We start from the raw sequence: 12277 nt of genomic DNA, 5'->3' as shown, positions 1-12277 counted from the left end.
GTCTACATTTTATATCCTCCCTACTTCGACCATCATCAGTTATTTTACTTCCTAAATAGCAAAACTCCTTCACTACTTTAAGTGTCTCATTTCCTAATCTAATTCCCTCAGCATCACCCGATTTAATTTGACTACATTCCATTATCCTAGTTTTGCTTTTGTTGATGTTCATCTTATATCCTCTTTTCAAGACACCGTCCATTCCGTTCAACTGCTCTTCCACATCCTTTGCCGTCTCTGACAGAATTACAATGTCATCGGCGAACCTCAAAGTTTTTACTTCTTCTCCATGAATTTTAATACCTCCTCCAATTTTTTCTTTTGTTTCCTTTACTGCTTGCTCAATATACCTGATTGAATAACATGGGGGAGAGGCTACAACCCTGTCTCACTCCTTTCCCAACCACTGCTTCCCTTTCATGCCCCTCGACTCTAATAACTGCCATCTGGTTTCTGTACAAATTGTAAATAGCCTTTCGCTCCCTGTATTTTACCCCTGCCACCTTTAGAATTTGAAAGAGAGCATTCCAGTCAACATTGTCAAAAGCTTTCTCTAAGTCTACAAATGCTAGAAACGTAGGTTTGCCTTTTCTTAATCTTTCTTCTAAGATAAGTCGTAAGGTCAGTATTGCCTCACGTGTTCCAACATTTCGACGGAATCCAAACTGATCCTCCCCGAGGTCTGCATCTACCAGTTTTTCCATTCGTCTGTAAAGAATTCGCGTTAGTATTTTGCAGCCGTGGCTTATTAAACTGATAGTTCGGTAATTTTCACATCTGTCAGCACCTGCTTTCTTTGGGATTGGAATTATTATATTCTTTTTGAAGTCTGAGGGTATTTCGCCTGTCTCATACATCTTGCTCACCAGCTGGTAGAGTTTTGTCATGACTGGCTCTCCCAAGGCCGTCAGTAGTTCTAATGGAATGTTGTCTACTCCGGGGGCCTTGTTTCGACTCAGGTCTTTCAGTGCTCTGTCAAACTCTTCACGCAGTATCGTATCTCCCATTTCGTCTTCATCTACATCCTCTTCCATTTCCATAATATTGTCCTGAAGTACATCGCCCTTATATAAACCTTCTACATACTCCTTCCACCTTTCTGGCTTCCCTTCTTTGCTTAGAACTGGGCTGCCATCTGAGCTCTTGATATTCATACACTTGGTTCTCTTCTCTCCAAAGGCCTCTTTAATTTTCCTGTAGGCAGTATCTATCTTACCCTTAGTGAGATAAGCTTCTACATCCTTACATTTGTCCTCTAGCCATCCCTGTTTAGCCATTTTGCACTTCCTGTCGATCTCATTTTTGAGAAGTTTGTATTCCTTTTTGCCTGCTTCATTTACTGCATTTTTATATTTTCTCCTTTCATCAATTAAATTCAATATTTCTTCTGTTACCCAAGGATTTCTAGCAGCCCTAGTCTTTGTACCTACTTTATCCTCTGCTGCCTTCACTACTACATCCCTCAGAGCTACCCATTCTTCTTCTACTGTATTTCTTTCCCCTATTCCTGTCAATTGTTCCCTTATGCTCTCTCTGAAACTCTGTACAACCTCTGGTTCTTTCAGTTTATCCAGATCCCATCTCCTTAATTTCCCACATTTTTGCAGTTTCTTCAGTTTTAATCTACAGGTCATAACCAATAGATTGTGGTCAGAGTCCACATCTGCCCCTGGAAATGTCTTACAACTTAAAACCTGGTTCCTAAATCTCTGTCTTACCATTATATAATCTATCTGATACCTTTTAGTATCTCCAGGGTTCTTCCACGTATACAACCTTCTTTCATGATTTTTAAACCAAGTGTTAGCTATGATTAAGTTGTGCTCTGTGCAAAATTCTACTAGGCGGCTTCCTCTTTCATTTCTTAGCCCCAATCCATATTCACCTACTATGTTTCCTTCTCTCCCTTTTCCTACACTCTAATTCCAGTCACCCATTACTATTAAATTTTCGTCTCCCTTCACTATCTGAATAATATCTTTTATTTCATCGTACTTTTCTTCAATTTCTTCATCATCTCCAGAGCTAGTTGGCATATAAATTTGTACTACTGTAGTAGGTGTGGGCTTCGTATCTATCTTGGCCACAATAATGCGTTCACTATGCTGTTTGTAGTAGCTTACCCGCATTCCTATTTTCCTATTCATTATTAAACCTACTCCTGCATTACCCCTATTTGATTTTGTGTTTATAACCCTGTAGTCTCCTGACCAAAAGTCTTGTTCCTCCTGCCACCGAACTTCACTAATTCCCACTATATCTAACTTTAACCTATCCATTTCCCTTTTTAAATTTTCTAACCTACCTGCCCGATTAAGGGATCTGACATTTCATGCTCCGATCCGTAGAACGCCAGTTTTCTTTCTCCTGATAACGACATCCTCCTGAGTAGTCTCCGCCCGGAGATCCGAATGGGGGACTATTTTACCTCCGGAATATTATACCCAAGAGGATGCCATCATCATTTAATCATACAGTAAAGCTGCATGTCCTCGGGAAAAATTACGGCTGTAGTTTCCCCTTGCTTTCAGCCGTTCGCAGTACCAGCACAGCAAGGCCGTTTTGGTTAATGTTGCAAGGCCAGATCAGTCAATCATCCAGACTGTTGCCCCTGCAACTACTGAAAAGGCTGCTGCCCCTCTTCAGGAACCACACGTTTGTCTGGCCTCTCAACAGATACCCCTCCGTTGTGGTTGCACCTACGGTACGGCCATCTGTATCGCTGAGGCACGCAAGCCTCCCCACCAACGGCAAGGTCCATGGTTCATGGGGGGGGATGCATTTTAGTATGGTTCATGAAATTCTGATGCTCTCGGAGTATCTTCTAATGTCTTGTTTCTTTTATGAGATAATGTTAAGATCTTGTAATGTTTTACACATATGAACATACGAGCTTTCTGTGCCATCGTAGCTGCACAAGCACGATGACGTCTGTTATCTGGCACTCTCCGGCAACTGCTGAAATGAACCTATTTCCAACAGGTCGCAGGAAAATATTGTGAATGCTTGCTTGAAAAGTGTTACTTTCAAACAAAATTTACTTCTATGCAAGATTAACTATGTGCGAGAATGTACATTGAATTTCTTAAATCAGAGCGTTTGACTCTAATTTAAAAATTAACTTTTTGAGGATGACCATGTAGAAGAATTTTGAGCCTAGAAGATCAGACATTTATGTCGTAAAAATTGTACTGACACATCTGAGTGGTGTATCTTAAATTGTAACTGACACAACAAAGATCAATGTTATATGTGAAAGCTTAGCTTCTCTTGCAGCTTATTAATCTTCGAAACCAATATTATGTGTAAAAGCTTTTCTTTTCTTGTAGCATCACTTTGTATATTAATTTAAACCATTTGTTTTTCCTTTTTGTGCGTTCGCACTACCTAACAGGGATGTTGCTATTGGCTGACTACATCATGTGTCCTATGCTCTGAATATCCGCTGTTATCGGCTGGTGAGATCACTTGACATGAGCTATGACTGGCTTAGAAAAGCGCAATCTTGATCTCAATGCTTTAGAAAGTAATATGCGGTGTTTGGTGAATTTCGAATTTATACTTTCTTAATACAAAAATTTGTACTGCATATCAAACATCTTTCCAAAACGTGTTTTTTTCCCCCCTGAGTTTCGTTTTCTAAAGTGCCGGGTAATTCTACGTCAGTGTATAAAACCGTGACAATTCAAAGGATTGATAAGTTTTACAATTGCGAGGAAAAGTATACTGTTACTTAAAATGGAAAAAGTGTATTTTTAACCGGGAAATCAGGGAATTTTTTTTCTATGTGCGCGTATACCCCCTGTTTTTGATGGCGATGGTGGGTACAAGCTCTAGGAATATGCAATAATGTATTGACCTGTGGAATGAGTTGAATTGCTTTGTAGTTATCAATAGGATTTGATTCTACTTCTGCTTTTTCCATAACTGTTATGTACTGTATCTTTCTGTCATAACACTCATTCACAATAATTTATAATTGTGGTCATTGATGATATGCTACTTTTCAAAGTGGTGGAGGAGGACTACTGCTGTCCTGTGTGGGTAGTTTAGCATGCCATTTGTCTATTTCTGTGAGCTCATACACGCATGTCTATGAGCGTGTCAGATGACAACCAAAAAATAACCTAACACATTTTATTTTGACGGCCAATTTTTGGTTTAAGAATGTATACTGCTGAGCCAAAACGACAACCACCGAGAAAGAAGTCTTTTGAGTGGCACTGTTATATAAAACATTCTCGGACAGGGTCAGTTCAGGATAAAACTTGAACTTTCGACAGGAACAACTGACTGTCAGAACTGCTGATACGGTGGTTTTATACAGTCCATAGATGGCTTCTTATGGGTCAGTAATTATGCTGTGCTGTTGCAGATGGTACCAATGTCTGCGCTAGTGATGCCACCACTCTCGTCATAGTGTAAACGTACACATACACTAATCAGTGTATTACACAGAACAAAAACCATTTCTTATGAGGACCACTTGCATTTCAAAATTTATCATTTGAAGTACATGTTCTGAAAGAACGGCTATGAGTCACATGATACAAAGTCAGTGTTCTCCAAGAAAAGGAAATGTGAAAACTTTGAACATTCATATGACGAGCCACCAGTTGCATTCCTCCCTTTCTGCAACACTGCATCAAGGAAAATAGGAGGAGTCCTGGGAAGATAAATTTCCCGTCCTCCTAATAAGATAATAGACGCTATGCCCTGTTAAGGACAATCTCTGTCTCAGGATGTCAGGGATTTATAACATCACTTGTGAGAGTGAAGGCAGTTACATCAGTCAGTCCATCCGATCCATCAGTGCATCCATATCGTATCTGATTGCTGTACAGAACATCAACAGTTTATTAAAAATCGAGAACTGGAGAAATCTGTCGTTGCTGAGCACAGCGTCATAAACACACCCAAAATTTTGTTTCAACAAACAAAATTTTGTCCCAGGCTCCTTCGTAGGTATAATCTTCACAGGACATGGAAGTGAGCTCTTGATGCAAAGAAGAACTAGACATATTCCTCTAAATGTTTATGCTGTGACAGAACCATGGCACCACTAGTGCAGACATTGACATCATCTGCAACAGTGCTGCGTAATTACCGCCCAATCAGAAGCTGTCCACGTGCTATATAAGACCACTACAGCAGCATTTTTGAAAAGTAGTTGCTCCTGACAAAGACAGTGGAGGTAACAGCTGGAAACTGTTACCTGCATACTCTGCAAACCACCATGAAGTGCATGGCAGAGGGTATGTCTCATTGTACCAGTTATTACAGTTTCTTCCTGTTCCATTGATATATGGAGCACATGAAGAATGATTGTTTGAATGCCTTTGTGCGTGCAGTAATTATTCTCAGCTTATTCTCCTGATTCCTGTGTGAGTGATACATAAAGGATTGTAGTGTATCCCTAGAATAATCATATGTCACATTGTTAGCGACAGTCACACAAACAACAAAGTCACTGTCCTTCAAAATATTCTTATGATGAAACGTCTTCATAAATCTGAGGGAAGAAAAGCAGCAGAATCCTGGGGAAAATGACATGCGCGAAGTTGGTTCTGGTGGCGGTGCTGCAAACCATCAGGATCTGCAATCAAAGACATATAGAAGAGCAAATGGGTTCCTGGGTCATGCTTGTTTCCCAGTGCCCACAGTTGCCATAAACCCTGAAAAGAACAAGACCGTGTGGCGCAAACCGATTCTTGTGCACCATTGGCGTTGCTGGATGCTGTGGTGGGTGTAGCAAGTGTAGCAGCTTCCGATGGCGGCAGCCGTGTTGAAGTTCCGCCAGTGGTGGCCTGTCTTGTGGGTGGGAGCAACAGGAGGTGAGAAAGAGATGCAGCAGCTGTTCACATGTGTGGGTGCTGTGAGGCTTTGACCATCTGTTGCTTGAAAGTGCGTACAAAGTGTTCTGCTTCTCCTTTGGACTGTGGTTGAAATGGAGCACTTGTGAGATGATGAATGCCATTCCATTCTCAAAACTGTTCAAAATCGTGTGAAGTGAACTGTGGTCTGTTGTTCAACACAAGTACTTCCAGCAAACCTTCTATGTTAAATATGGAGAACAACGTTTGAATGGTGCTACGTGATATGGTAGAAGCCATAGGCACCACAAATAGAAACTTGCTAAAAAGAGTCTACCATGATGAGCCAGCGAGTGTTCCAAAATGGTCCTGCAAAGTCAGTGTGCACTCGTTTCCATGGTGATTGAGTTTTAGGCCAAGCTGAGAATGTTTGTGGCAGAGCGGATTGGTTCTCCACCCATGCGCAACACTGTGCCATCATCTATTCAATGTGGATGTCCGTGTGCTGCGAGGTAGAGTGCTGTCGCGCTAACTGTTTAGTGCGAGCAACTCCTCAGTATCCTTGATGGAGCAGTCGCAACACATCCATTTGCAACACTTTAGGAATAAGCACACACAATTGTCCAGTTTCATTTTGAACTAGAATCACACCCTGTTGAACTGAAAGATTATGCCGACATGCAAAATATCGGCACACAGCTGTGTTCTGGATACTCTTCAATGAACGAGGCCAAGACGTGCGAATATAATGCAACAAAATCTTGAAATATGGGTCTGCTTTTGTTGCCTGTGCAGTTTTTCTGTAGTGCGAGGGAAAATATTCCAGCAATGCAGAGATCTGCACATAGATTTGGCAACAAGATGCAGTAGATGCATCGAAATCAGAGTCCAGGCCAATCAGAAGGCAAGATATGGCTTTTGGATTGCCATGCTTTGCCATAGGTCTGTACACAACTTCGTACTGATACTGCAAAAGCAACAAACCACACCATTGGAATTTTTGAGCAGTGCTTGTAGCAACTGGCTTTGACAGATAAAAAAAGGACTGCAAAGGCTTGTCATATGTCAGTAAATAGAACTTGCGATCATACAAATAATGATGGAATTTTGTCTCACTATACACAGTAGAGAGAGAGCCTCTTTTTCAATTTGCGAATAATTGCACTGAGTGTGAGTTAAAAACTTTGAGGCAGAAGCAATAGGTCTGTCTTGTGCAGCAATTCTGTGCAAAAGCACAGCGCCAACTCCATATGAAGAATTGTCGACTTGCAAAACTACTGTCTTGGCAGGATCAAAATGCACTAAACATCTGTCTCTCAGCAAGGCATTTTTAGGTTTCTGAAATGCATCTATCAGTCTTTAGTCCAGACAAAAGGCACATTTTTGTGATGCAATGGAGCCGCAATCTGAGTTGCATTTGGTTTGAATCGAATGTGGTATGTCACCTTGCATAGTTCTGACTGCAGTTCAGACATATTGCAAGGAATGTTAGCCTCACTTCTGGTGAAGTAAAAGTCCCACTATGTAAACTAGTGTGGTCACCATGTGCTGCATGAGGCTGGACTCTGATTGCGGCCTCTGTAAGTTCGCTTGCTCCGGTGCCTACTATTGATCTTCTTGCAGCCTCTTTGCCAACTGGTTTGCTTGCGACAGCTTACGCAAGCACAGTTTATGCACTTTAGAAAAGAACTTTTATTTATTTCAGTACATGAAGTGGTGAGACAGGCACACCTATCCCTATTGTCCCTACAGATACTTATGAATGGGCAGCAGTTTCCACCCGTAGCTGCTGAGTGTGGGCTGTACTTTGCCAAAACTGGCAATCTTTGGAGGCGCGGTTGTGTGGCAAGTCTGCAGTACTGTGCCACCATATCTTTGAAGGACTTAGTGCTGGTGGCAGGTGCAGCCTGTTCTCAAACCCACAGCTGCTGGCAAGGACAAGTGATCCTTGCCTCAAAATCCAGTCTTATTTACTACTGCTTTCGGCTATCCTGGCTTTGCAGTCCACTGGTGTGTTTGTTATTGTGACAGACATGTCACTACACTGGCGCTATCAACTCATGACTGTTAATGCAATGCTCTGTGGTCATTTCTGCACTACTTCTCCTTACTTTTACAAAAGAGTTAAAGTTTTTTTGTCTAAAGTCTAGGTAATGGCCCTACAACTGTACCAAATTTTTCCCTGTTAATTGCTTCAGATTTTGCTTGAAATTGATTTTTATAATTATAGTTTCCATTTCCAAAATTAGTGATATGTCCCCTCAGGAAACAAGCAAATAGCTGAATGGTTTTTAGTCACTTATTTAACTTTTCAATTTCATCTTTACAGTTATTGCAAACACCATTTCTTACTACAAAACTATAACTAGTAGTCATATATTAACATTACCTGCTTCTGTACTGGACATCCATCTTGTACAATTTCTTCTGGTGTGTGTTGTATAATTTGATGCCACATTGTATTACAATTTTTCTGATTGGAAGATGTTATGGTAAATAGTACTATAAATCATATGTATCCTTTTTTTGCTCTAATTTAACTGTTTTCATAAGACAGTCCCATGATAATAAGATTGTTTCTAGGATAAACAAACATGAAACATTTGCTGAACTCACAAAATAAATGTGCAATATTCGATTTTAAGTCTAAAAATTAACATCGGTGTTCATTTGTACATTTGAAAGACAGTGTACAATCTGAGTTTCATTTCCCCAGAAAATGATCCTGTAGCAGCTAAATTGAACTGTGCACAGTATATGCCTGCACCACTGTTTATTTACTTGCTGCAGCTTTGACTATAGCGTACCATTTAGAGTTTCTTTGACAAGTTACATGCATATTCCATTTGTCCGGCTGCATGCAAAGACCCAAAGATATTTGACTTTTAAAATTTTCTACAGTTTTCTCTTTTAGTCTTGTTTGGATATATTTGTGATCAAATTGATCACATAAGTTAAAAGACATGTACTTTATTTATTTATTTATTTATTTTTTTATCATTTAAAATTAGCTGCTCTGGAAGTCTTGAAATAATTTTCTGTTGTTAACATCAAACTTCATATGCTAAAAGCAGAGAGGATTACACTTGATTCAGCAGTAAACAGAAAAATATATTGGTGTTATCAGCATATAGAACAAATGTTAGAAGATGCATTCTGTCCTCAACTCTTCATTTCATCGTACAAGTTTCTCATACACAAAAAATAAATTGTATTTTCTGTTGATACTTCCATAATGAATCAAAACTGTGGGCCAGAAGAAGAGCAAACAACAACAACAACAACTACTACTATTACTACTACCACCACTACCACTACTATTAAGTTTTTAAAGATGGAATAATGATGATGGTGATGAAGATGTAAAAAAAATGGAAGTAAGAGAAAAATGCATACAATTGAATGACAGTAATCTTTCCAGAATAAAGAAATCAATCAGTAAATTAAGTTTAGTAACTGAGATTTTAGAGCCACACATTCTTCTCATCAAAAACGGATTAGCTCTAATTTGTCTTTGGCATTCTGGGAGTTTGTGAGATTAAAGTTAATTTCCCTATATCTGCATGGATTTTCTAAGACTTTGGTATCGGCTCTTACAATTAAGGTGGTAATTATCTTCTTTCACAAAAAATAAATATCGCATAGTGTGAATAAAAGTGCAGTCCGTGAGTTATATATTTGGGGAATAACACACTTGAATATAATCTTTTTGTTTTTGAATAAGAATGAATGGAATTTTGAAAAATAGATTCACTGAAGAATATTGCAGAATTATTTCCTGCAGCATTCTTTTAAATATATGTTGCCCAGTGCATAGTGTTATATTTGCTTGCTAAAATTACTGTGAACCCAAGTTCTGAAATTGGAGGCTCAAACTCAGTTGCTTCTTGTGCTGTCTACCACGCCCCCATATCCATACTCCCCCCCCCCCCCCCCCCCCCCCGTGTGTGTGTGTGTGTGTGTGTGTGTGTGTGTGTGTGTAAGTTTAAAGCATATTTAATAAAACATTTTGTACTTTTACAGGTTTGTTTTGGGATCAAGGGCATTTGCAAACAAATACATTCAGCAGTTTACGGAGATCTTCACAGAAGAGGGACGCAAATCAGTACGCATCACCCACATTGTGCCTGGACAGCCTGTCCGGGTGCGGTGTACTGCTGGCATGGTCGAGCGAGATGCAAAGGCGGCAGCTGCAGCATTTGCTCAACAGAGGCAGGCGAGAGCACTGGCTCAGGCTCAAGCTCAAGCTCAAGCACAAGCCCAGGCTCAAGCACAGGTTCAGGCTCAAGTACAGGTGCAGCCCCAGGTTCAGGCCCCAGCTGCGGTGGTTGGGACTGGCATCCCTTTGACATCTCCAGTTCATACTGTTCTCAGCAGTGTAAGTAATACATAGTTTACATTCTCTCTCTCTCTCTCTCTCTCTCTCTCTCTCTCTCTCTCTCTCTCTCTCTCTCTCTATCACTCTGGGTCAGTCCAACCAAGTGTTCCAAGAAAAAAAGTAATTGGTTGCTTGACCACCTCAGAAAAATTTTATATTTGCTGGGTGAATTCCCCATTGTTTGGTAGTCACAAAAATATATATTTTTTTAATTTATTGTTTAGTATTTTGAAATGGTGGCCATATTTGCTCCAGGCCGCATTAGTTTTTCCGTATTTGCAAGCATCTACATTTTTTACAGTTATTCAGTAGTGGATTGTCCTAAGTCTTTCAGAAGAGATGCATTCAGTTCAGCACACTCTGGGCTACAAATTAACATCATTATCACTTAGCTGAATGTATTCATTAATATATATTTAATAGTTCAAAATTATCAGCCACAAATTAAATCAAACTCAATTTTTGAACAGTAGTTTTCCAAAGAAAGATTAATTTCTAAGTTTTAATATTTTTTCTACTATTACACTGCATAGTGTAGCTACTTTTTACAGAGTATCAATGATGAGCAGCTAACACTTAAAAAAAGTACACTATTTTTTTTTTTTAAAAAAAAAAAGGATATTTTTTCATTTTTCCGTTTTGGGGCCTGCAACATCTTTGTTGGGGAACCAGATGAAATCTGAAAATTTCACAGTTATGGTATATAATTTAATCATATCTATGATTACTTACTTTTTTATTGAACATAAGCGTACTAATTACTTTGTATTGTTATCCTGTTATTTGGTTTTAGTACATCGCTCATTGAACATTTGAGGAATTTGTTCACTTAGTTTGGAAGTTAGATTATAAGTTCATCCAGTAACAGTTGTAAATTCCATGGGAGACAGCATGCTTAGTACATTTTTAAGTGGCACCCAAACTTGATCCTTCTCAATTTTTTTTTAGATGTTCTGGAGTGTGTTAAAATACAACATGTACATCTTTGTTTTGACAGTCAATATTATTACCTTTGCCAAAAGTTGATGTGATCTTACACTTCATTAAGTTGTGTGAATGGGATACAAAACAATGAAAAGATCGAGTGCAATAGCAGATCTACTTGGCTGCTGTAATCGTGTGTGCAGCCAATTAGATCTGCTGTTGCCGAACATTGCTTGGATACAGTCACCTCATGTTAACACCGAGATACTGGCATGCACGTCCAGCTATTGGGACAGTGTTACTAAGGAGGCAGTTGAGATTAAATTAGCGAGCAACCTCGTTAACAGTGATGGAGGTTTTTGTTTAAACTCTGTTTGGAATCTGGCTCTCTCCCTTGTTAAAAAACAGAGGGACAGAGTCAATGCTACCTCACCTACGAGTTCGAATTCTCACTATTGATAGCTCTGACTTTGCTCATCTTTAGTGGCACTAGTGTTCAGTGTGTGTTATCTTTCCTGCATCAGTCCGAGAACCGAAGTTTTAAATTTGCATATGCATTGCCTTTCCGCTGCAGTTTGCCTTGAAAATGACGGGGTGTTCTCCCGCTGAAATATTGCCAGTCACTGAAAGTGTTACCTGGCTGAATTCCCGGAAGTTATTTGCAATATCAAGGCAGGCTTGTTTGCCTGGACAATCTTCACATTTTTCCTTGGTCATACAATTGTAACTGCCAGTATTGTGTATCATAACTGCCAAAAGGTCTTTATAGTCAACTCTAAGATTGGCCCTGTCTATCATCAACTTTACGTTCTGATGATACAAACAAACACAAACATTATGGGTACCAGATCTCAACTCGCAAAACTTTGACTTTCCAATTTTAATGTCAGCATTTTCTTTTTTTAAATTCAGTGAATAGTTCATTTAAATTACACAATATTAACCATTTTTATCTTTGAATCTTAGAACCATTTTCTCTCGCAGAAAAAGTCTTTTTTTGCCAGACATCAAATGGCTGTTATTGTCATCGTCATAATAATTAATAACTTTATTGATTGTGTTTTCATCTACCAAATTAGATGCACTTTTCTTTTGTAATGCTGGTAAAATTCCCTATCGTTTTACTAATTGCCTTGTTAACTTAACAAGATGTTCTGACATA

The 12277-nt window shown here is 39.3% G+C and overlaps 1 protein-coding gene across 4 annotated transcripts in view; it reads left to right on the top strand.

Annotated features, from left to right (window-relative positions):
- Positions 1-12277, top strand: part of LOC126281188 (putative mediator of RNA polymerase II transcription subunit 26) — a 244464-nt gene that overhangs the window by 74451 nt on the left and 157736 nt on the right. For all 4 annotated transcript variants that reach the window (XR_007551226.1, XM_049979891.1, XM_049979888.1 and 1 more), the window contains one exon: positions 9837-10191. Coding sequence is in view for 3 of the 4 variants with exons in the window: in XM_049979891.1 (XP_049835848.1) it covers positions 9837-10191 (355 nt within the window). In the remaining variant the exon portion in view is untranslated. The remainder of the gene's footprint in view (positions 1-9836; positions 10192-12277) is intronic.

The sequence above is a fragment of the Schistocerca gregaria genome, chromosome 7 (assembly GCF_023897955.1).
Source record: "Schistocerca gregaria isolate iqSchGreg1 chromosome 7, iqSchGreg1.2, whole genome shotgun sequence".
Classification (NCBI taxonomy): Eukaryota; Metazoa; Arthropoda; class Insecta; order Orthoptera; family Acrididae; genus Schistocerca; species Schistocerca gregaria.
Note: the sequence above shows the minus strand (reverse complement) of the source record. Positions and strands in the feature narration are given on the sequence as shown.